At 40.9% G+C, this 26369-nt stretch overlaps 1 protein-coding gene across 1 annotated transcript in view; it reads right to left on the bottom strand.

Annotated features, from left to right (window-relative positions):
* Window positions 1–25294, bottom strand: part of LOC136877820 (synaptogenesis protein syg-1) — a 493171-nt gene extending 467877 nt beyond the window's left edge. Inside the window, exon 1 of the mRNA XM_068228753.1 lies at window positions 25096–25294. Within this exon, the coding sequence (XP_068084854.1) occupies window positions 25096–25294 (199 nt within the window). The remainder of the gene's footprint in view (window positions 1–25095) is intronic.
* Window positions 25295–26369: the final 1075 nt, after the last annotated feature.

Below are 26369 nucleotides of genomic sequence, written 5' to 3'. Positions count from 1 at the left end.
TTAAATTTGGTTTCTGTGTGCCTCGAGGAGGGTTTACTGTGTAATGGGGAACAAGAGCTCCTGCGCATGATTGGGGTCTTCTGCCCCTTTGTTGAATCTTGTACATAGTAAAGTTGGGCTAATTGCTCAAGAATTATGTGTCTGGCTCTCGGAGCCCAAATCCTGTAACACTGTAATTGTACATTTTCGATTGGTTGCCTTGCTACTCTGTACCTGCAATTCTTGTTATTTCTAAATCTTGATAAGAAAATATAACCTTGTTAAATTTTATCTTCACTTTAATTTCGTATTTTGAGACCTGTTCACCCCCGCAACTTCTTTCACCTCTGCACATCCACAAAACTCGGTAACAATTGGTAGCAGAGCGTGGTTGAATGGGTCTCAATCTAGCCCCTTTTGACGGCTAAACACTGCTTCTTTTCGAACTCTAACAATTGTCTCAGTTGCTGGATTTTTTTTGATTTTTCCTTTTTTTAAAAATTGTTTGTCATCATGCCCGGCCCTCGCGATGTCCTCCACCTCAACTATTTGCGCAAGGAGGAGTTAATCTATGAATTAACAATTAGAAATGTGCAATCTGGAGGCACGGTTGCGGTAGACACAAATAAGCTTAGAGATTCCCTTGATTTGCCTATTTCCGTCCCCACTTTGGGAGAGAAAGAAATTGACGACTCTCTCTCCATGATCACGGACAATACTACTGAGCTGGCATCTGTAATTACCTTTTTCGAAGAATATGACCCTTCTCCTAACCAAATTAAACGTGTGCAAGCCAGGTTATTTCATTTTTCTCATAGAGTTAACGATCTGTTGTCTCTGAAGTTGAATGACATTCAGAGGAAGGAAGCTAGTGTGGTTCTTGAAAATCTTTCGGAATTGTCCAGTAAGGTTACCCAATTGTTAACCGGAGAAGTTCCTCCCAAAACTGATCAACCCGCTACGTTAAACGTAGTTCAAGAGGAAGAGTCTTCCAAAGGAGAAGGAAATAGAAAAACCGTTGGAGCTCAACAAATCTCTGCCCCATTGGACAACGAGTCTGAACGCCGTACCTCGTTGAATAACGCACGTTCTGAATTAGCTTCCTCGCCACTTAAACCTCTACCTACTATGTCACCAGGGTTCAGTAGTTTGCCTCATCCATTAGCCATTCTGCTTAGAGGTATTTCGAAGTCTTCTGTTAACACTACCAGTGATGTAATTTCATTCTTAAGGTTTTTAGTTGAGTTTCAGGATCATGCCCTCGTTTTTTCTCTTTCAGCTTGTCAAATTTTGCAAATCATCTATCCCTATGCAATTGGTGTTCTCTCAGACAAAATAGTAAGAGCCATTGCCGAACAATCATCTATTGAAGACTGCCACGCCCACTTACTAGCTAACTTCATTCCGGCTAGGGCAAGGTCCTCACTTATTCAGAAGTACTATTATCGTGTACAGCGGTTGGATGAAAACTTGGCAGATTTCATCCAAGATATTAAGTTCTATACTAGGGTGTTTGCTCTTCACTTCCCTGAAGATCAGATTGTACAAGCTATTGTGGAAGGTATTTCACCATCCTATAGGTCATATTTGTGTTTCGCGGCGTGCCCGCAAACCTTCTCTGAACTTCAAGCATTGGCCTTCTCAGCGGAAGGAGTTAGATACGCCGATACCTTGCGTGTCGCGAAAGAACCCCCTCCTTCTTTTAGTAATCCCCGGCCTCCACCTCGCCGACCAGTCACACCCCGTAAATGATATGACTGCGGGTCGCCTGACCATCTTCGCAATAAATGTCCATTGGTCAAATCTAGTAGGGCAAACAATGGAGCTGGTTCATCACAAGGCTGTTTTAAATGTGGGGCTTTCTCACATATCGCCAAGAATTGCCCAAATTCGAATAGCACCCCCTCCTGCTAAACTTCTGGTGCAACTTCCACCAATGCCAATAATAATAAGTGACTAGTGGCTTCGGCTGAGTCGACTAACCCATCTTCCCAAGGCTCAGCCCCTGGTAAACAGGTCGAAAATTCAGGGAAAATTCAGTCTTCAAATTTATCTTTTGAATGCCCTAAAGAATGTCTTAGGATTGCGGCGGATACCCACGCACCTGTGCCTTTCCTCAAAATTGAGTTAAATAATGAACCTATAACTGCTCTTTTAGATTCAGGCAGTGTTTGTTCTATTGTTTCGGCTGAATGGTATTCGAAATTGAAATCTATTTGTAAACTTCCTGACTATTGTTCATCTTCTGTTCAATATGTTTCGGCTAATTCTTCTCCATTAGAAATTTTAGGCTCCTTACATGTCAAAATTCGTATTTTTAAATTTACTTGGAAAGTTAAATTGTTTGTGGCCAAGCACTTGTCTTGCCCCATTATATTGTGAGCTGACTTCATTTCGCACACCGGTCTTGTGCTCGATCTTCAGAGTAGGTCGTGCACTTTCAAATTTGCGTCTAATTGTAAAATCCCCTTATTGAAATGTAATTCTGCATCATGTTCATCTATTTCGCCTACCCAGGATGAGATGTTGTTAGACCTTAGACATCTACCTGAGGAGCAGGCTGACAGTATTCGTAAGTAGTGTCAGTCTTTTTCAGAGGTGTTCTCTGATACTCTTGGTGTTACTGACCTTATTGAATACAAAATTGAGGTCACGGATTCGATTCCTGTCCGTTTTCCACCGTATAGGCTATCTCCACCTAAAATGAAGGCTCTGAAAGAAATCATTGATCAAATGTTAAAGGATGGTATTATTCGGCCCTCTAAGTCAGCGTATTCTTCACCTATTTTTCTAGTCCCGAAACCCCAAGGTGGCTTCAGGCCTGTCACTGATTATAGGGCTCTCAATCGGAAGGTGGTGTTACAATCTGTGCCCCTTCCTGACTTTCATTCTTGTTTTTCATGGTTTCGTAAAGCTAAGTTCTTTACCATCTTGGACCTAAATCAGGCCTATAATCAAATTCCCCTAGCTGAAGAGTCTAAACATCTTACAGCGTTTGCCACGGATTGGAATTTGTATGAATACAACCGCGTGCCTTTCGGGATCCCCACGGGAGCAGCTGTACTCACTAGACTGCTAGATAGGGACTTCTCCGACATCAAATTTGAGTACTTGTACCACTATCTTGATGATGTCGTCGTATTTTCGGAGACTTTTGAAGAACATCTAGATCTGCGAGAAGTTCTCAATCGCCTTCGTAAAGCTGGGTTAACTGTGAAGTTGTCCAAGGTTGCCTTCGCTAAGCCCTCCATGTCATTCCTAGGGTATATATTGTCGCCTGATGGTGTTGCAGTTGGTCATTCTAGAACTCAGGCCATCCGTGATTTTAAACCTCCCAATGACATCAAAGGGATCGCCAGGTTCATTGGTATGGTGAATTTCTTCAGGAAGTTTATCCCTAACTTCGCTAATAGAGCGGCGCCCTTGAACCTTCTCCGTAGGAAAGGCATCGAATTTGAGTGGGGACCTTCTCAACAAGCCGCTTTTGAAGATCTTAAATTAGCTCTGTGTAATGCTCCTGTTTTGTCTATGCCCGATTTCTCCAGAACATTCATCGTCCAAACCGACGCGTCGTCGTCGGCGGTAGCTGCAGTCCTTCTTCAAGAGACTGAACTAGGGAGGCGACCCATCGCCTATGCCTCTAGAACTCTATCGGCTCAAGAAGCCAAGTATTCCATCTATGAGCTCGAAGGTTTGGCAGTCTTATTTGCCTTAGAAAAGTTCCGTCTCTATCTGGAACATGTCAAATTCAACTTGGAGACGGATAATCAAGCCCTAAGCTGGGTCTTAGGTAGGCCGCGTCGTACTGGTCGTATAGCCCGGTGGGCTATCCGAATTTCGGCATTCCAATTTGACGTTAGGCATATCAGAGGTACTGAAAATGTTGTTGCAGACGAACTCAGCCGTATGTTTTCCAACGACGTCGAGACCCATGAACCGGTCGATAGTTCATCACCTCCCGAGTCCATACTATCTGAGGTTAATGCCATCTTAACAGATGCTCCCATGCTCTTTAGGGACATTGAGAAATACCAACGTGAAGATCCGACGCTGGCTCCGATAATGGAAACCCTTTCTTCTGGGGAACATGTCGTCCCTTATGTACTGAGGAATGGAGTTTTATGTGCCCTTCGAGGCATGATAAGATGATGAAAGTTGTCGTTCCAGCTGTTCTTGTACATATGATCTTCAAGTACTACGATGAGACCCAATTGGAAGGGCATCTAGGCATCTTTAACACTCGTGAAAAGATTCGTGAAAGGTTCATCTGGAAAGGTATGGACGGTGAAATCCGTGAACTAGTAAAGGCTTGTAAATCTTGTTTGCTTAGTAAACCAACCATGTGCACCAAGGTAGGCCTTTTCATCAAGCGTCGCGCCCTATGGAACGCCTGTATATTGATTATGTAGGACCCTTCCCCCAGTCAAAGGGAAATGCCAACAAGTTCATCTTTGTATGTGTAGATGGTTTTACAAGATTTTCTTGGTTATTTCCGACTAAGCTGGCTACCGCTCAGTCCACCATTACCAGTTTAAATTCAATCTTTGCTTCTTTTGGTCCGTGTCAATATATTGTGTCTGATAATGCTAAGGCTTTCACATCTAATCTATTTCGTAAATTCTGTTTTGACCTGTCCATCTCTCATGTGACAACTTCTGCTTATTATCCTCAACCTTCTCTGGCTGAACGGGTTAATCGTAATCTCAGGTCGGCCCTTATTGCCTATCATCATGAAGATCATTCTAGGTGGGACACGTCCCTGCATTGGTTAGCTTTTGCTTTGAACTCGGCTGTTCATGAATCACATAGATTTACTCCAGCTTCGCTGATGTTCAAGTTTGTTCCCAACTCGCCGCTCTCTAACCTCTGGTCTCTGAGTGACATTCTACCTGAGACAATAGATCCTGATAATATTAAAGATCTTTGTAAGAAGGCTAAAGCCAATCTTAAAGTGTCTCATGAAAAAGTTAGGGAAAGATATGATCGTGGACGGAGACCCACCAATTTGAAGATAGGTGACCAGGTGATGGTCAAAAATTTTGTTCCCGCGGGCAAACTTGCCTCCAGATTTCATGGGCCGTGTACTATTCTCGATTTCCTTACACCCGTTACCTTATTGCTAAGCAATCCAGCCACCGAGAGGATATTTAGGGTTCACCTGTCACAGGTGAAACCGGTGTAATTTCTGTGCTAACTTGCTTCATATAGTTTTGAAAGAAATATGAAGGTTATATTTTTTTTGAGGGGTTTCACTTTTAAGGCCTTCTGCAATTGGAATCTGTTTCCTTATATGTAAGCATTTTGTAAACCTTCCCCGACCAGTTAAACTGCCATCCTGTCCTTGCCATGGCCATTTCTACTCCTCTCATAGTGCGGGCGAGCGGTATCTCAGGGTACTTGAGGGGTACGAGCGGCCTCCTCTGCACACAAGCAGCAGCGGCCGGTCTGGCCGTCTAACTTAATCAACCTTGGATATATTTAATCAACTATATGGACATTTAATATCAACATTACTACTATTTTGAATTAAATAACAATATCTGGTGGACTTAGAAAATTTTTCTCGACTTTCAAGAATTAAAGGATTTTCCTTCTGAATTCAACTTCTACAAGCACAAAGACATTACATCAATAGTAACCAAAGAATTTTGAAACTGGATCCAATCATTTTAAGAAAACTTGTTGGTAAATACTTCCGCAATTAACTTCTGTATCAACATCATAACTTGGACCTTATTTTGAAACAAAAGTTTATGTTCTTCTGTGTTACCCCTTGGAGGAACTTTGGGGGGGGGGGGAGGAGGTCTGTACCGGTTGGTACACCTCCACGCCGCTAATTCAAACTTTGCGCCAGTTTAAACTCCTCTACTGGAGGAAGTCTGATCTTTATCTACTGTGTTAATTCTCAAGTTTCTCAGAAGATGTCCCTACTTGTAAATTTTGAAGTTTCTGAACTGGGTCGTTTTCGATGTATTTTTGTTTTGCCTGTAGTAAGAAGTGTGGACATTCTCTTCCAGATGGCACTACTGAAGGACTACAATTATGCACCCTAGTGCGAAGTGAAAGAACTGTGTTTTTGGAGAAATTTTAAATTCATAAGTTTGTTCTTTGTTAAATTTCTTTCAGTTATGGTTTAAGTTGTCAATATTAACCCTTTCTTTCCGCCAGTTTTGAATTCGACCAATAAGGATTTTCTGTAATTAATTTTCCACCAATAATGTGTTTCTTCTTCATTTAGTGTAGGGGTTTTCGTTGTTAGCCAATAAATGATTGTGGGAGGGTGTTCTCATACCTGAAACGCCTCGAACTTTCCACGAGGGTATATAAACTGCTGATTTTCGGGTCTCCGGGCCACTTCAGTAACATCTATCAGTGTGTAAAGTACGTAGCAGGGGGCGGGTAGCGGCTCTTTCTTCGGGCAGCAGTTCAACCACCAGGTAATGGCCTTTTAATAACTTCTTTTCTTGCTAGGTCAGCAGTTTAACTCTCGGGGCAGGTCCGAAGCCTTTTACCATGTAACCTTCCTTTAAGATGTAAAGACACTTGGTATCTATTCTATCTTTTTTGGGATAGAGAGTGCTTAACCCTCTCGACATCCCACTCATATTGTGTTGAGGTGAACTTATTTTCACAACCGTTTCATCCTTAACGTAATGTAAATTGTCTCCTTCTATAAGTCACCTCTTTAGTATGGGATTAGCCCTTGCATTAGCGGCCTAGCGCCAAGTAGGTTTTAGTAAAGTATATTAGGAGTGCAGTTTCGCCTCCTCTCAAGTTGGTATTGTGGAGGCTATGTAATAATTCTTTTTCTTCACTGAATAGGCCTCAGTAGGTTGGGTATTTTTACCCCTTTTTTAAAGTACTCGGAGGACAGCTTAAAAGTAGAGTTTGGTGTGGCCTTTGATAGGATTGAACTATGAGAGCGGGTTGCTCTTTCTTAAATTTGGTTTCTGTGTGCCTCGAGGAGGCTTTACTGTGTAACGGGGAGCAAGAGCTCCTGGGCATGATTGGGGTCTTCTGCCCCTTTGTTGAATCTTGTATATACAGTAGTTAAGTTGGGCTAATTGCTCAAGAATTATGTGTCTGGCTCTCGGAGCCCAAATCCTGAAACACTGTAATTGTACATTTTCGATTGGTTGCCTTGCTACTCTGTACCTGCAACTCTTGTTATTTCTAAATCTTGATAAGAAAATATAACCTTGTTAAATTTTATCTTCACTTTAATTTCGTATTTTGAGACCTGTTCACCCCGCACCTTCTTTTACCTCTGCACATCCACAAAACTCGGTAACAATAATAATGTATTTTCTTTCCTTCTTAATCTGCATACCCTCCAGGGTCGGTTTTTCCCTCGAACTCAGCTAGGGATCCCACCTCTACCGCCTCAAGGGCAGTGTCCGGGAGCTTCAGACTCTGGGTCGGGTGATACAACTGGGGAGGATGAGCAGTACCTCGCCCAGGCGGCCTCACCTGCGTAGCCTTAAGTTAGGTACCATCCCGGTATTTGCCTGGAGAAGAAGTGGGAAACCACGGAAAACCACTTCCAGGATGGCTGAGGTGGGAATGGAACCCACCTCTATTCAGTTGACCTCCCGAGACTGAGTGGACCCTGTTCCAGCCCTCACGCCACTTTTCAAATTTCGTGGCAGAGCCGGGAATCGAACCCGGGCCTCCGGGGGGGGGCAGCTAATCACACTAACCACTACACCACAGAGGTGGACATAATAATGTATTATTGGTAGATAGTGTGTTCGAGCCCCACCGTCGGCAGCCCTGAAGATGGTTTTCCGTGGTTTCCCATTTTCACACCAGGCAAATGCTGGGGCCGTACCTTAATTAATGCTACGGCCGCTTCCTTCCCAGTCCTAGCCCTTTCCTGTCCCATCGTCGCCATGAGACCTATCTGTGTCGGTGCGACGTAAAGCCAATAGCAAATAAAATAATAATGTATTACTAATTATTAATGAGAACATAATAGCTCGCAGCATACGAAAAACATGTTAACTATCGGTACTTGAAAGTAATGATTAACAACATTAAGCCTGCAAAACACGACAAAGTTATACAGAAACGTATTTCTGAAGAGCGGACAAAATGTAAAATGCAAAGGTACATATTAACGAAATAAATATTACCAATCTGTTGTTCGTACTGCCAGAAAGACTTAAACAAATGCTCTTTCCGTTCACTGAGAACGTTGTGTTCACCACCCCGCCCCCACACATAAATATACTGAGTGTACCTAGTAGTAATCTAATATGACGAATTTTCCGTCCGCGTTCCGCTTAGTCGATGTGTGGTGTCGCCTGACAGTTCGAACAGGTTCGATACGGCATGGAGCCTACGTAGCGTATCGGGCCGACTCGAGCCTGCTCGAACTTCCGTATCATTCGCCCAACACTACTAAATATCGAGAACGAGCTATGCGCGCATTCTGGCAGCTACATCATGCTTCTTCATGTATTAGTTACGAGAGTATTTCAACAGATGCCAAAATTATCTGCCTAAGTCAGAGCACTTACAATTTTTTCGTCGATGTGCTCCAAAAAAATGGCTTCTCGCGCTAAACAAATGCTTCGCGAAAGTTATATTTTCGATTATGAAGAAGAAAACAAAAAAATGCTAGTATGTAGATATTCATGCGTAGTCACGCAAATATGAATTGCGCTGGAAGATGTGGTAAGCTGTAAAACGAATTCCAATCATAATGAAATATAAGAAGTTGTTTTGAATTCATATTCGGATGTCAGTATTATTTCCAGTTTTTGCATGAAATTATAATTCCATACCTTCAATATCATCACTAACGTCGCCTTCCGAGCCACTATCGTCATATGAAAATATAAAAATAAAATTACAGTTATTATTAAACAAGTATTATTTTTAAATAATTTTCAATATTTTTGTTTTGTAATTGCAATGAACATTTTACATTTTCAAAATACGGTAAATAGTATTTCAGAAAACCGTACCTGCTTAATAATCTGTCAGACTTTTTTATTCGCAAAACGTAGTATAATATATAAACGATTTTAAAATCTCAGGTGATCGCCCACGTGAAACAAACAACATATTTCATTACTAGATACTCAAACAAGCGCAAAGGAAATACAATAATGCAAATATCTCCTATAGGTAGAGAGATATAATTTTTTAAATGCTTAAAAATGCCCAGTCTGGAACGTTTGTTAGGGATCAATCAATCAATCAATCAATCAATCAATCAATCAATCAATCAATCAATCAATCAATCAATCAATCAATCAATCAATCAATCAATCAATCAATCAATCAATCAATCAATCAATCAATCAATCAATCAATCAATCAATCAATCAATCAATCAATCAATCAATCAATCAATCAATCAATCAATCAATCAATCAATCAATCAATCAATCAATCAATCAATCAATCAATACCGATGTGCATTTAGGGCAGTCGCCCAGGTGACAGATTCCCTGTCTGTTGTTTTCCTAGCATTTTCTTAAATGATCGCAAAGAAACTGGAAAACTATTGAACATCTCCCTTGGTAAGTTATTCCAATCCCTAACTCCCCTTCCTATAAATGAATATTTGCCCCAATTTGTCCTTTTGAATTCCAACTTTATCTTCATATTGTGATCTTTCCTACTTTTAAGGGGACTTGGGACACATTTTTTTCGGTAAATGGATGAAATTGTCGAAATTTGAATTCTCTCATAAATAAATTATATTAACCTTCCTCTACATAATAAAAGTGGTTTTGTGCCGCTGTGACTATTTTTGACGCAGTTACGGCCGTTTATAAATAGCTCTGCACGATCATTTAATTCTCCACCACGCCCCCTTTCCTCTGTATGCTCGGCTATCCGTGTCCCTTCTGTTACCATTAATTCCTTCTTTACAGTAGCATTTAGATGACACTATTTTTAAATATTACAACATATACTGCCATCTGTTGGCTATGTTATGAACTAGTTGAACCTATAATTTAGTCAACATAAAACTTTATATTTTAGAACATGTTTATAATTATATCCATTCTAGTGAATATGTTTGACTTGAAAAATTCTGTGTGTTTTAGAAGAAGTATTTTAATATGTTTGACAGTTGTAATCAAATTCATATAGTTAATAAGTTAGTGGACAGCCTGACATCGATTTACTATTGGGTTTGTTTTGGTCAGTTTCGTGAGTTGCAAGCAAAGTTGTGGAAAATTGTTAGTGAATATTATATCAAAATGGATAGAATTTGCCGGAGTTGGAGGAAACCGAAACAAAGAATGAATAAGAATAAAGTGAAGTGTGTTTCTATGAGTGAAAAGCGATGGAGAAATAAGCAGAATGCCATAAAATCTCTGTCTGAATCTCATCCTGGAACAGACAATGTATGTTCAAGTAAGGAAGATATTTTAATTCCTCACAAATCTGGTGATGAAGATGTCGTCAACAGAGTTTCTTCAAACCCAGTTGTCACACCTCAAGATACTTCTGAAGCAGAAGTTAACACTGTGTTGCCCTCTAAAAGTGAAAGCAAATTAACCTCTTTTCACTATCAGCCCCAGTTTTCTACAACTATGGTAGATAATAAATACATATTGGTTCATTCAGCAGTGCTGGGGGAGTTTCTTTGCAATGTCATTTGTAATGAGTGTGGAGAAAAACGTCTGGTCATTGAGATAGGCAGTAATCAAGGGCTGACCCATAAATTATCTGTAGTTTGTAAGAACTGTAATGCTAATTTCAATGAAACTTTCTCAAGCCCTAAAGTGAAAACCACACATAGAGATCAGAGACAGCCATTTGATGTAAATAGGAGAGCTGTTGAGGCATTTTTAAACTTTGGGGGAGGTCAGAAGACAATGGATAAGTTTTGTATAGATATGACACTAGATTGCATGGACTCCAAGACTTTTACAAAGCATATGAACTATTTAGCAGCAGAATCAGCAAAGGTTAACAAAGAAATTCTCTCTGCAGCAAGACAGGTTGTGCGCAAAACTCATGAGGAAGTAGATCCATCCAATGTAGGTAAACAAATGCTTGACATTGCTGTATCATTTGATGGAACATGGCACAAGCGTGGCCATACATCTCTCTATGGCATTGGCATAGTGATTGACATTCTGAGTTGATTAGTTATAGATTACCATGTGTTATCTAAATATTGTCACATGTGTGTTGTAACTGCTCATGAACTGGGTGATGATTCTCCAGAATATAATATATGGCTGGAAGGTCATAAAGCATGTGGGGAATGCTGCAGGAATTATGAGGGATCATCTGTAGCAATGGAAGTATTTGCAGCTGATATTTTATGGAAAAGATCATTGGAAGAATGTGGCATGCGCTACACAACTGTGCTTTTTGATGGGGATGCCAAAACATTTCTCCACCTTTCAAATGAAGCAGTATATGGACCAGATGTACAATTGAAGAAAGAAGAGTGCATTAACCATGTTGCCAAAAGAATGGGGACCGGTTTGAGGAATTTGGTGAAAGAATGGAAGTTTGAAAGAAGCAACTATTGTGAAGCTCACAAGTTATAATAGGCAGGCAATATGTGCAAATATTCCCTCAGTAGACAATATGAAATCTGCAATATATGCCACACTATACCATTACTCCTCCACAGATGAAGATCCTAAGCATAAGAAATGCCCCCAAGGACCTGAATCATGGTGCTTCTACAACAAGAGTATTGCAACTGGACAAACCCCTCAAACCCACAAAAAGATGTCAGTTCAGTTCACAACTGCAATGCTGCTAAAAATTGTGCCTGTATACCAAAGGCTGGCATTAACAGAACTTCTGTCTAGATGTTGTAGAGGGGCTACTCAAAATGCCAATGAAAGTCTTCATGCATGTATATGGAAAAAGTGCCCAAAAGAGACCTTTGTGTCCTCAAAAAGACTTGGAATAGCTGTTTCTAATGCAGTTGCAGAATACAACATGGGATGTTGTGCAACACAAGAAATGAAAATGGCTGTAAGGAATTATAAACTTTCACCAGTATCCACCAAACTTGCCACACAAAGAGATGAAAGAAGAAAATTTGACAGTAAGTGGACAATCACCCAACAAAAGAAAACTGCCAGGAAAAAACTGAAAATCCTCAAGGTACACAGGGAGGAAGCCAAGAAGAAACAGGAGGGTAGGAGTTACGGTGCTGGTGAATTTTAAGAGATTTGGAAAAGACATTATGAAAATTTTTAATGGTTTTAGAACTAAAATTCATTTAACTCAAAACACCATTTTTTGTAACCTGCAGTGTTCCATGCGGGTCAAATCTGAACCAATATTTACCAAAGTTAGTATGTAGCTTCTATTTGACCTAACAAAGAAATTGTAGGATGGATTTTGCATTCTTCTTCAATATACTCATTTTATGAAGCCAAATGTACTGAAAATTAGTGGAAAATTACATGTGGTAAAATTAAAAAATTAAAACAGGAGTTAATTGAGCAACATAGGGTGAATCAAAAATTCCATCCTTGAGTTCTTTTATGTTATAGGGAAGAATCATTTCACAAGTTTTCAAACTCTCAGGTTAAAATCCATCCCGCAGGGAACTTTTTGAAAGTTGCCTGTTTTGCGAGTGTCAAACACAAAGTACATGATATCTCATAAACTAATAAGGATATTAAGCTGAAATTAAGATATGTTCTTTCCATAATAGTTCTACATATTCCATAAAAATTCCATTGTGATTGCTAAACAATTGTGGAAAATACAAAAATGTGTCCCCGGTACCCTTAAAGACGCCACTCAAACTTATTTGTCTACTAATGTCATTCCACGCCATCTCTCCGCTGACAGCTCGGAACATACCACTTAGTCGAGCAGCTCGTCTTCTTTCTCCCAATTCTTCCCAGCCCAAACTTTGCAACATTTTTCAGGACCAGACCAGAATGGGTTAATTTATGGATGGTCTACGTGTAAATAGGCCTATATTTCACGCACTGGAGTTATACTTAATACTGGTAACTATGAACACGCGAATGCGCTGTACCTACGGCTGTTGATAGATCTGTCCGTGTGACGCTCCTGACCAACTACACCAAGTCCTCTAAATTAACGCTCCTAGGTTAGAAAGGAGCTGAACCCTCTTTCGAATCCTACTTACCTCATCCAATGTAAAATCTAAGTACGATGCAAAATATTGAAGTTTGCAGAGAAAATTATTGCTTTATTTACGGAGATAGAGGATTCTAGTGTGACCAATAAAACATGTCACTACTCTGCTATGAATGAAGCTCCACATTTTTCCCTTCCATTGATTCCTATCCCGGAGCTCGGGGAGAGCCCCCAGCTTTTGTATGGGCTGTTTGTGTGTTCTTCACATTGGCTGGTTTAGACACTCGATGAATGTATCGACGATAGCGCAGTCTTTTAAGTGCGTCGTATGTCAACAAGTGACGCAGGGTTAAATGGTCTGAAAAAGGTTTCCGTCTCGTCAATCTGCTGCTGGTGACGCCTAATGGTCTCTTATGACCGCATATTCAATGGTTTCTGACATTCGAGTCTTTTGGTCAATGGTTTATGTTGACCAGCCGAATGATGAAGGTTATATCCGTAAATGCACAGAAGCACGCACAAATAACACCGCCTCCCTTATTTTATAGAACTATAAACATTTTGAGACGTAACGCCAATATCCTATTCAAGGAAAGTTTTTTTAAGAAATCAGTTAGGAAAGAGAAACATGAAAATCAACTATAGTTACGCGATGAACTATTGCCTTTCAAATAACATTTGAGTAGGTAGCATTGAATAAATAATTTTCACTTATTGAAAGTAAATATATAATATATATAATAATAGTATTCCGTTATATAGACCGCCTCCGTGGCTCAAGTGGCAGCGCACCAGGCTCTCATCGCTGTGATGATAATGATGATGATGATAATGATGATGATGATAATGATGATGATGATAATGATGATGATGCGTGCTGTTTAAAGGGGCCTGACATCTAGGTCATCGGCCCCTAATTGTAAGAAATGAAGCGAAATGCAGTGACAATTTTAAAGTACAAAATTCATCCACTGGCCAGAATTCTAAACATGATGATGAAGAATGAATGGATGAATCTGAATTAAAACAATCAGTGGATCCGACCCACAATGCCTCACATTCGCAGAAACAATTTTACTGACCAAGGGACTGCTTCTAAAGCACAATCCTGAATCGATTATGCTTTTTGTCTACAGGGACTTCAATATCCAGTTTAACGGTCCCTCATAATGGCACGTATCGCTAGTAAAGTAGAACCATGGTGTTTCTCAAGTTGCGGTACTAATCAAAGGTAGCGTAAACTCACGATGTTCCAAACATTATGGTACTACTCACAACTATTGTACGTCGTCCAGGTAACGTAGACCTGTGGTGTCTCTCACATAATGGCGCCACTCGTAGGCAACGCAAACCCATGGTGCACCTCACATAGGTGTACTAATCACAGGGACTCGTACTATCCCGTGGTGTTCCTCACATAGTGGGTACAAATCTCAGGCAACGCAGACCAACAATGTCGCTCATATAGTGGTAATAATCACAGGCAACGCCCAGACTCGTGGTGTTTCTCACATAATGGTGCAAATCGCAGGCAATGTACGCCCGTGATGTGCCCAGGCCCCGATTTCAAGTAGTTAGCGCCCTGGGAAAACAATATTTAGCCACCCGCCCCTCTGCTCGTTTTCCTGTTCCTCTAGAAAATAATTGTTTACAAATTAAATATTACAGTTTTCAAGATTATGAGTTTTAAAACAGCACATTATCCAAATACAGTTCTCATAATTAAACTTATCAAGCCAAACAAAGATAACAGCCAAATAAGAATGAGGCTGTTTTTATTTTAATTTTAAAAAAACCATTGGTTTAATTTGATAGTTTGTATGTAAGTAAATAATTTTAGAAATAAGACACTTTTCTTCATAAAACTTAAATTTAAAAATTAAATTCAGGTTTAAAAGTTAGAATAGGTTAAAGTGTTTTATATCTATATATTGAACCATACTGTTCATTGGGACAATTGGATTAATTTTAGTATTGGATATTGGAATCACACGAGGCCACCCACGAAGCCAGTGTCTTACAGTAAATGTCATAAAGGAGTCCAGAAGAAGCGTTCTTGTGTGAAGTGAGCGCGAGCGTCATTATGAGAAATCTCCAGAAACTCATTAAAAGGAGTTATTTCCCAAGCCAAGCCTCTTGATGAAGATTGGGGACGCTTCCCAGATCCCGGCAAAACTTATATTAGGAGGGAAGTAAGAATTAAATTAATATCTTTGGTTACGGAGGAGTTGCATTGGATTTGAGACAAGTATTGCAACCTGTATAATTTCTGCTTTATTTTGATATGCATTAGGGCTGCATTCATTAATGCATTCGTTAATTAGAGCTCATGATATACTTAGTGCGGGAAAAATTTCGCGGGCGCGCGCGGATTGCACGCGACCAAGCGGCTTGATGACGCTACACGGGATTATAAAATAAGGCCGCCTGGCATATCAGGCTCATTCTTGGACAGGAAGACCGCTTGAACGAGTCGTCATACTGCGTGTTGGTACTGAGAGCAACGCTTTGTCTTCGAGCTGCACAGACAACGAGTACAGCTAGATCTGCGAGGAAGTAAGTAAGCAACTTGAATATTCAGCTGAATTTAAGATTTTACCTGTGAGAATATGCTATGGGGAGATGAGGTACTGCTTATAAGAGACTAAAGAACTAGTAGCTTCATATTTCTATGAGGTCAAGTTATGACTGACGAACTGCTAGAATTAAGATTGGCTCAGGTTAGGAATTCTGAAACTATGTGTTGTCCGTGTGATAGGGTGAAGAGGAGAGGAGTGAAGAAACTATTGTGTACCAGGTTAAAACTCTGAACGAGACATGGTCAATGTGACGTGTGAGACACGATAGTAGTGGAGACAGGCATCGAGTTTGGACAGTCTGTAATATATGAATTTATTTTCAGTTACCCCAGCATCAAGTCAGAACGAGTGTTTGACATCATCATTGCAAGGAAGCCACAACCAGGAGCCGAAGCCAACACGACAACGGGCATCGATCCAGGAACGTTGGGAGCACCTGATCAGCGCGACATCGAAGGGGACACCTTCCAACTACAGAGGGAGCTGTACGAAGGCGCCACACAAGAAAGAATGTCTCCAAGTGGTCTACAGTATCTGATGCCAGCGCCGCAGTCTATCATGATGTGGTAGATTCAGTGGTCCACAGGGAGGGCCGCTCCGTTATGTCATCGATAACATAAGGTCAGAGCTTTCCAGTTCTGTTTCAAGCATGTCATTTAAATTTAGATAGGAATATGGGGGCCGTCAGTCAACAGATTAGTTATGGTAGGAATTTTCCTTGTAATTTAGAGCTAGGCCTCAAGCTCGAACCCCGTACTTTAAGGTAGATGATTTTTGTAGATTCCTTGTTAGCGTGTGTATTTTATTTCGATGGTATTATTTTAACGTACGTGTGATTTTCTAGGGTCTGGTCGAACTCCTTTGGTCATAGGAGGTTAGTCTAACAGATAGGTACTTTTATTAGATCGCATTTAGGCATTTGTTTCTGCAGACGTAGATTCGTTTAGTTGAGACCAGAAGGAACCCGTCCATCCACCCAGCTTCACTGATAGAGAGAGCGAGTGCGAATATTTAAGAGATATGAGCCCATGATAGGCAGAATTAAGATTTGCGATTGATATGAGAGAGCCCAGCACAATTGAGAGTTTATTGGATATATTTGGAGATGCCTAGTATGGCCATGTGACTATCGCTTAATGATTAGTGTTTTTGTAGCACCAAGATTTAGCCCATTAGAGGCGTAAGTAAGATTTGCGATACTGCTGGTGATTTTGAGAAGAGGGCAGATAACCCAGGTGTATTTAAAAGAGGGCTTTAGCAGCAGATTACGTGAGGTGTTTCTTTTGAAAGGCGAGATTTTAGCCTGCCACCCCAGATGAGCTCATCAATTAGGGGGACTGCCGCGAGTGAAGTGGTGAGGGTGGAGGTCATTGAGCTTGACGTCACAGGCTTGAGAATTGGTTATTGTCGTCTGCAGTTTGTCAAGTGTGCCAGGGGGAAGAAACGACCTTCATGTTTTGAAAGCAGGGAGAGATCTTTTTATGTCCTATTTGTTCTACGTTAATTTTTAACACTGGCCCGTTTGATATTGACACCCGTGTATATGTTGGGTGTGTCCTTTTTATATTGTTTGCATATGTATCTTATACGCCTTACTCGTCATGGGACTAGGGTTCATGACCGTGTCAGGTCATTGTACATTTTGTCGTGATATTTGTTAGCACCGGGGTTCGACGGCGCGAGGCATTGTAAATTTTGTGGGAATCACTGTTTATGAGTATTTAAGCCGATATCCATCTTTCGAAACTTCGTTACTTACACTATTGTAACATGCTTGTTGCAGCACAGCTGTTTTCGTGAAGGCGGTGAACTGGTTGTCATCGGCTCAGCGTTATTTTACCCTGTCATAATGAAATGCTCTATCCTTTGTATATAATTCAATTTTATGTAATAAATCCCTGTTTGTTAAACTTTGAATGCAGCGATGTTTTCTGTTAGATATTTTATTTTATATTTATTTAGCCGCTTCTTACCTGATTAGTCACATATCCTCTTGTTTATCTTTTGTTGCCCCGTTATACCCATGTTATCCCTGAGAAGATTGCTTATCCGGCTGAGTGAAGAGGATTATGTTCAGGTAAGACTATGTGCACTAGCTCACGTTTGTGAGAGTTCTTTCACTACCGTACTCTGGGTTCGAGACCGGCTTTCGCCTGGCCGGAACTTCAGAGTCCAGTAGGGCACAATATATAAAGTAACTTGTCCTGCCTGATTCATCATCGCCGAGCCAAAACTACTGGACATACAGAAATTAAATTTTGGGGATACATTCATATTAACATGTAGGTGGTCGCTAAGGGCGTGAAAATGGGGCGGGGGGTGAAATTTTAAAATGAGTGTATCTATATTTCAAAACTTTAAAAGTTTACAGATGTAAAAATTGGCATTTAGAATCTTCTTTAAAAATAAGGAAATATGTATTTTTTTGTTTTCAGAAAATCCCAATAAGAGGGGTGAAAAAGGGTGAAAAATGGTGAAAAAGGGGTTGAATGCCTTTAATCAGGATACCGGTACTCATATCTCAGAAACTGAACATATTACAGACCTGAAAATTTGTACTTTTGATCTCTTTTAAAAATAAAGAAGTATTTTTTTGTTTTCGGAAAATCCAATTAATGGGATGGTGAAAAGAGGGGTGCATTTTTAAAATGAGTGTATCTATATCTCAAAATTTTGAAAGTTTACAGATGAAAAATTGGTATTTAGTATCTTCGTTAAAAATAAAGAAATACGAATTTTTTTGTTTTCGGAAAATCCCAATAGGCGTGATGAACAGGGGTGAAAAACGGGTTGAAAGCCTTTAATGAGGATACATATATCTCAGAAACTGAAGATATTACAGAACTGAAAATTTGTATATGGGATCTTCTTTAAAAATAAAGAAACACGTGTTTTTTTGTTTCTGGAAAATCCAATTAATGGCGGTTAAACAGGAGTGACAAATTGGGGTGAATTTTTTGAAAGATTATATCTACAGAATACCTGTGAAACGTAAAATGTTACAGACGTAAAAAGTGGTATTTGGAATCTCCTGTAAATGTAAAGAAACATAGGTGATTTGTTTTTGGAAACTCCACTTAAGTGGAACTAAAAAGGGGGTGAAATTTTAAAATGAGAATTTGTACAGTATATCTCAAAAAACTTAACATGTTACAGAAGTGAAAAATGGTATTTTTTATCTCTATTAAAATCAAGAAACGTGTATTTTTAGTTTTCCGAAATACCACTTGGGTGGAAGGGGGGGTAAAAGTGTCTGAAAATGGTGTTGAATTATTTTAATTAGGCTACTGATATCTCAAGAATGAAGATGTTGCAGACGTGAAATTTAGTATTTGTATCTCCTTTAAAAATAAAGAAAAACGCGTTTTGGGGGGGGGGGCGGGAAATCATCTTGCGTGGCGGGAGTAAAATGGAGTTGAATTCCTTTCATGAGGACACAGAAATAAAAAACTGAAGGTTAGAGTCGTGATAATTGGTATTTAGAAGATCCTTTACTATTAAAGAAACAAGTTTTTCCGGAAAATTCACTTGGGAGAGGGGGAGGAGTGTGAAAAGGAGTGAAATAAAGTGAATTATTTCTATGGAGATACTTACAACCCAAAGCTGAAGGTAATAGACGTGAACATTGGTGTTTGGAATCTCCTTTAAACATAAAGAAACATGCCTTATTTTAATTTTTTGTGGGAGGGGGGGGGTAAATAAACTTGACGGCGGTGGGGTGTAAAAGGAGGTGAGTCCAGTTGATTTTACTGTTCATAATGTACTTATAAGGAGCCTCCGTTGCTCAGGTGGCAGCGCGCCGGCCTCTCACAGCTCAATTCCGTGGTTCAAATCCCGGTCACTCCACGTGACATTCGTGCTGGACAAAACGGAGGCGAGACAGATTTTCTCCGAATACTCCGGTTTTTCCTGTCATCATTCATTCCAGCACACTGTCCAATATAATTTAATTTCATTTGTCATTCATTATCCATTGCCCCAGACGAGTGCGACAGGCTTCGGCAGCCGGCACAATTCCAATTGTCGCCGCTAGATGGGGGCTTTATTCATTCCATTCCTGACCCTGTCGAATGGCTGGAAACAGGCTGTAGATTTTCGATGTACTTATTCTGATCATAAACCGATCATTTTTAATCTTTCCTGGGTTCGTTTTCAAGAGCCATCTTTCTCTTCGGAGAACGTTCCTAGATTACAGTATATTCTCCTGGCATTTAAAGGAAAATTTTAACACCTTTGAAATAAACGACAGGAATGAGATTGACCGTCCAATTGTTCACCTCTGTAATAAGGTCAATAATACACGGAAGTATGTCATTCGTATCGCCAGAAATCCCGCACACTTGCCTACGCGCGACAATGGTGCTGGTCACAATGTCAACAATGACAATGGCAGCAGATGTAATTTACCGCCAAGTAGCGGTCTTGCATCTTGCTATGGGGTCCAGAACATCTATAATAATAATAATAATAATAATAATAATAATAATAATAATAATAATAATAATAATAATAATAATAATAATAATAATAATAATAATATTCTGGACCGTCACCAAATGTGCGGACCGCGCTGGAAACGGGTCCTGGACGGGTAATGACTAAGAATGCAGTCCGGCCGCGGGTTCAGTACCGCCAAGGCACCCAAGACGAAACCACGCCGGATGTCCTCAAGGATTTGATCCATATTTAAAATGCTTATAGGAAAAGATGGCAAAGATTTAGGGACCCAACTGACCGGGTGGAATACCTGGACCTAGCCCGGGAAGTACGAAATCGATTCCTGGAAAGAAAGATTGAAAAATGGGAGAAAACTTGCCGTAATCTATTAGAAAACGAGTCGTATCGCGAAATTTGGCGGATTCTCTCAGAAAACCAGTCAGATCGCGGATTTCGGCTGATTATATATAAAACAATAAGCATTAAATTATAAATTTCAGTATAATACCGTAGCGAAGCACGGGTATCTTGCTAGTAGTCTAATAAAATAATTGGAATAATTTGTGGAATATAAAAGTAATTTGAGGGAAATGAATTTAAGACGTAATTCACGCAGTCCATTGTAACGGTTCAAATCCCGTTACTAAGTGATATCTGTGTTGTTATTATTATTATTGTTATTATTATTATTATTATTATTATTATTATTATTATTATTATTATTATTTCATCTGTGATATCATTATTATAGAGAGAGAAAAAATAATAAAAAAGGGATCCGTCACTTCGACGAAAGGCAAGGGCCACGAAGGCCTTGAAAATGAGACTCTCTAGGCCTCGAATGCTTTAATAACTTCGGGGTCGGAAAGAACAAGAGTTGACCAAGGCAGGTCGGACAGGATAGATGAAAGTGAGGAACCTGGCACAAGTAAGTGAAAGCAATGCCGGGACTCATCTAAGGGCCCCGTGGTCACCAACCCGCGCTCCCAAGTTGAGAACCCCTGGAACCCCTTTTAGTCGCCTCTTACGACAGGCAGGGGATGCCGTGGGTGTATTCTTCATCTCTGTACCCCACCCACAGGGGGTCTCGTCGCTGGATTCAGTGGTTCGAATCGCGGTGACTCCATGTGATTCTTGTGCAGAACAAAGCGGATGCGGGACAGGTTTTTCTCCGAATACTCCGAATTTCCCTCTCGTCTTTCCTTCCAGCAACGCTCTCAAATGTCATGTCATTTCATATGTCAGTCATTAATCATTACCGGGCGAGATGGCCGTGTGGTCAGAGGGAGCGCAGCTGTGAGCTTGCATCCGGAGATGGTGGGTTCGAACCCTACTGTCGGTAGCCCTGAAGATGATTTTCCGTGGTTTTCCATTTTCACACCAGGCAAATTTTAATTTAGGCCACGGCCGCTTCCTTCTCATTCCTAGGTCTTTCCTATCCCATCGTCGCCATAAGACCTATCTGTGTCGGTGTGACGTAAAACAAATAGCAAATAGCATTAATCATTGCCCCCAGAGGAGTCCGAGAGGTTTCGTCAGCCGGCACAATTCCTATCCTTGCCACCAGATTGGGGCTTAATGCATTCCATTCCTGACCCTGTCGAATGAATAGGAACAGGCTGTGGACTTTCACTTTTTTACGTTATACGAGGGCTTCAAATAAAGTATTGACAACGTAGCCCAAAACACTCGAAGGAGATCGGGCATGCACAATAGGATATGCGAGCGGTCAGGTGGCGCTGTTGTCGATGTGTAGTGTGCATTTGACGGGCATCCAATTGAGAGAGTTATTGTTGTGTGGCATTGAAGTGAAGAGTGTGGATTTTACCGCTCTAAAGCACGTTTTCAAGAAGTGATGAGCATTCTTGTAGGCCTTATTATAATCGAGGTTGCCCGTTGCTTTTATTGCGAGTCGATCGCCCTATGACATGGATTTGTATCACCTTAATCAAGTAAAAAAAGTCCCTTTTTGTTCAACAATAAAAATTCCCTTTCCAAGACATAGATAAGACATTTTAATAAAGTGTTGATTGTGTAGTGTTTGATGGATCCTTGTTCTTTGTGTCAGTTTTAATCTATGATAATAAAACACGGTTGAGGATGTCCTAAAACAAGACGAAACATGTCCCATATTAATGTATAACTTATAAATAATCAAAATATTATTATTGTGGTGGAAAGATGTATTTTTATTTATTTATTAGGCTGCGATTATACATGAATGATCAGTGTTGAAGCCTTCGGTGTAGAGGGTCCCGGGTTCGATTCCCGGTCAGTCGGGGATTTTGATCACGTGTGATCATTATTCTGGCTCTGGAATTGGTTGTTTGTTTGTTTGTTTGTTTGTTTGTTTGTTCCAACACTCTTCTGTTCATATTCAGACAACGCAACACACTGCCAACCACAACAGAAACACGCAATTGTGATTACATCCCTACCTATAGGATTGGCGTCAAGAAGAGCATCCGGCCGTAAAACAGAGTCAAATCAACATGTGCGGCACAATTCGCACCTGTGAGCTCACAATATGTGGGAGAATGTGGTAGAAAAAAGAATTGTAAGTTTATTGTAATATCTCCACAAAATCCACAACAGACCACACATTTCCGCATCATGGTATGATGTAATACCTAGTAGGCGTTAGTTTATTGACAGTAACACTGGAAGTTGTGCTACTTGAAAGTAGTTAAAAATATTGCAGAAATACATTAAGAAAGCTTATGTTTTTAATACAGTCAATAGGATAAGTACTGAAATTTCTTGACGTTTCCACCAAAGGAACCCACTGCACAATGTACAGCCCTTACGATCAGAATACTAGATATGTTAAGGACGTAATAAGCTGGTCAGTCATTCTACTCACGCTATGGCAAAGCATCAGTGAGGTTATAATTCAGTTACAGACTGATGTTACAGGTTGGCTTGGTGGACGAATCAATAAACAAACAATTTCGTGGGGTTTTCTCTTCCCAACTAGACTTCTTCCTAAGCAATCTGAGTTACGAGTACAAAGTTTATTTAACAGTTCCTGTACAGTACTTATATACCTGCAGAGTGTTGAGGTTCATTGGCCTTTCTTAATAATTAACCAAAGATCTTTCTTTGTCTCATTTTTTTAAAAATATCACGGTCATACACTTCCATTGTTGCAGCTTTCCAAAGTCGTCTGCTTCTCAAGTTGCATATCGACACGCTTACTCAGTCTTCCGTATACGCGACGATTGCTTCTTAGTTCCCTCTCCAAAATGCACTCACTGGTCTCAAGATTGCCCTCGCATAAACGTTGTGGGACTTCGCAGTAACCGTTATGGAGGTGTTCAGATGACACTCTGCGGGACTATCGTAAAGGTTCTCGACGATTGTGACTTAAAAGCACTCAAGCTGGAGCGACATTAGGGTAGGAAGGACTTGACTAATATTAATACATCTCCCGCCCTAATGACGAACCATTTACTAAACTACTGAGCGAGGCATAATGTGGGATTTCCGTTGGTCATAATAACAAAAAGTTTGTGTTTCACATTTTAAATATTTTTCTCATAACGATTTATATTATTTACGGCGTGATAACCTGAGATCCGCAAGGGAGTGGAAAGACTACGAACAATTTCTGTTTTCTTTTTTTCTTTGTATCTTATTTTTCTAGATTATTTTTACAATTTTCTTTACGTCAGATCGATACAAATAGGTCATCTGCCGATGATGGGATAGCAAAGAGCTGGAGTGGCAGGAATGTCGCCTTAATTACAAGCATTTGCCTGGTGTGAAAATGGGAAACCATGGCAAACTATCTCTTCACGGCTGCCGACAGTGCAAGCTGACTGCTCCGTAACGCAAAGATCGTACCCACTTGCTCGGTGATCCATTATTAGACCGGGAGCTCACATTCACTCCTCAGGTACGGAAGGTGTTTGCTGAAGCATGTAGAACTCAAGAATTTGCGATAAGAAATTATGATGATGATATTTGTTGTTTAAAGGGGCCTAACAGCTAGGTCATTGGCCCCTAATGGTACGAGGTGAACTAAATGAAAATCAAAACTTCAAAATTTGTCCTCTGACTAGAGTCTAAAACGAATGACAATGAAACAATTATAGTGAAACAAAAACAATCTGTGGATCCTATTCCGAATGCCTTAAGTACTGGGATGATGCTTACCTAAAGGGGTCCAAATTCAAGGTCAACGGTCCCTCATAATGCTACTAATAACTGGTAAAGCAGAACCATGGTGTTCTTCCTGTAGTGGTACTAATCACAGGTAACGGAGACTCATGGTACTCCTCGCAAGGTGTTCAGTTATTGTTGACCCATGGTATTCCTTACGTTATGGTATTACTCTCAGGCAAAGCGGACCCATGGCTTTCATCACAGTTGTACTTATCACGGGCGCCAGTCAAACCTGCGGTTTTCTCACAAAGTCGTGCCAATCATATGCAACGTCGACCGATGGTTTTTCTCGCAAGGTAGTACTTGTACAAGTAACGTCGACCGATAGTTTTCCTCGCAAGGTAGCACTAGTACAAGTAACGTGGACCCATGGTTTTCCTCGCTAGGTAGTACTAGTACAAGTAACGTGGACCCATGGTTTTCCTCGCAAGGTAGTACTAGTACAAGTAACGTGGACCCATGGTTTTCCTCGCAAGGTAGCACTAGTACAAGTAACGTGGACCCATGGTTTTCCTCGCAAGGTAGTACTAGTACAAGTAACGTGGACCCATGGTTTTCCTCGCAAGGTAGTACTAGTACAAGTAACGTGGACCCATGGTTTTCCTCGCAAGGTAGTACTAGTACAAGTAACGTGGACCCATGGTTTTCCTCGCAAGGTAGTACTAGTACAAGTAACGTGGACCCATGGTTTTCCTCGCAAGGTAGTACTAGTACAAGTAACGTGGACCCATGGTTTTCCTCGCAAGGTAGTACTAGTACAAGTAACGTGGACCCATGGTTTTCCTCGCAAGGTAGTACTAGTACAAGTAACGTGGACCCATGGTTTTCCTCGCAAGGTAGTACTAGTACAAGTAACGTGGACCCATGGTTTTACTCGCAAGGTAGTACTTGTACAAGTAACGTCGACCCATGGTTTTCCTCGCAAGGTAGTACTTGTACAAGTAACGTCGACCGATAGTTTTCCTCCAAAGGTAGTACCAGAGTCCTGCGGAGCGGCCCAACCCATGAGCTGCTTCGGTGATAAACGGCAATGGGCTTTCCAAAGCTCGAACATACGAAGCCCGTGACGTCATCGCACGGGCCGGGCTGGGCAGCGCTATGTCGTGCGTACGCGGTGAGCCAAGGGCAGCGCTGTGGTAGTACTATGGGCTGACTGCTTCGATGTGTACAGTGTACTGCGTGTTAGCGGAGTGCGTTGTCTTACGTTCGAGTGGAGACGATCAGGTCTGCTGTGCTTTTCTGTTTGACTTCGCCCGTCTATCCTGTTATTGGAAATGAGTGCGGAGTGTGGTTCCAAAGGAAAAGAAACCGTGGCAAGAAAACGTGAAGTGAAAGAAAAACTAGAAACCGGACAATACAAGACTTCTGAACCGGACCCTAACCTTAGAAGTCGTATTTGGTCGGTATTCAAGCCTGTTGTTGACAGTGATGGAAGAGACGTTAATTTTGTGTGCTGCACGATCTGCGGTGAACTGTATGTACACACTAAAGGGTTGACAGGCACGTCGCACATTTCCCGTCATCAGTGTGTATCTAACAACAAATCATCTCCCGTAAAAGAACATCGTCTTCCTAAACCTGCCCAGGACTTGATTGCTGCTAAATGTGTTGCTTTGTGTGCTCGAGACTTAAGGTCGTATGAGACAGTTGGAGGTGATGGCTTTCTGGATCTCGCTCAGACATTGGTTGACACTGGATCGGTGTATGGAAAGGTATCCGTAACAGATATCATACCTCATCCAACAACCGTCTCCCGACACATAGCAGAAAGTGCTAAACGTCTACGGGATTCAATTATGCCGGAGGTACTCGACGTTATAAGTAGAAGGGAATGCGCAGCCACCACAGATATGTGGACATGTAGCGCAAAAAGCAACCATTACTTAACGTGCACGATTTCTTATTTTGTTCAATGGGAACTCAAGTCTCGTGTCTTGTTCACGACCAGGTTTCCAGACGAGCCTAAAACAGGTGATAATATTAAAAGAGAATTGGTGAGACGATTTAGGGTCCTAGGTGTCACCGAGACCGTACTTAAAGACGTGCCTTTTACAACTGATCAGGGTGCCAACATAATTGCCGCACTGCGTGATTATACGAGGCTGAATTGCGCCTGTCATATGCTCAACACGGTGCTACGAAATGCGT

The sequence above is a fragment of the Anabrus simplex genome, chromosome 7 (genome assembly GCF_040414725.1).
Source record: "Anabrus simplex isolate iqAnaSimp1 chromosome 7, ASM4041472v1, whole genome shotgun sequence".
In the NCBI taxonomy this organism is placed as follows: domain Eukaryota; kingdom Metazoa; phylum Arthropoda; class Insecta; order Orthoptera; family Tettigoniidae; genus Anabrus; species Anabrus simplex.
This window is presented reverse-complemented; position numbering and strand designations above follow the sequence as displayed.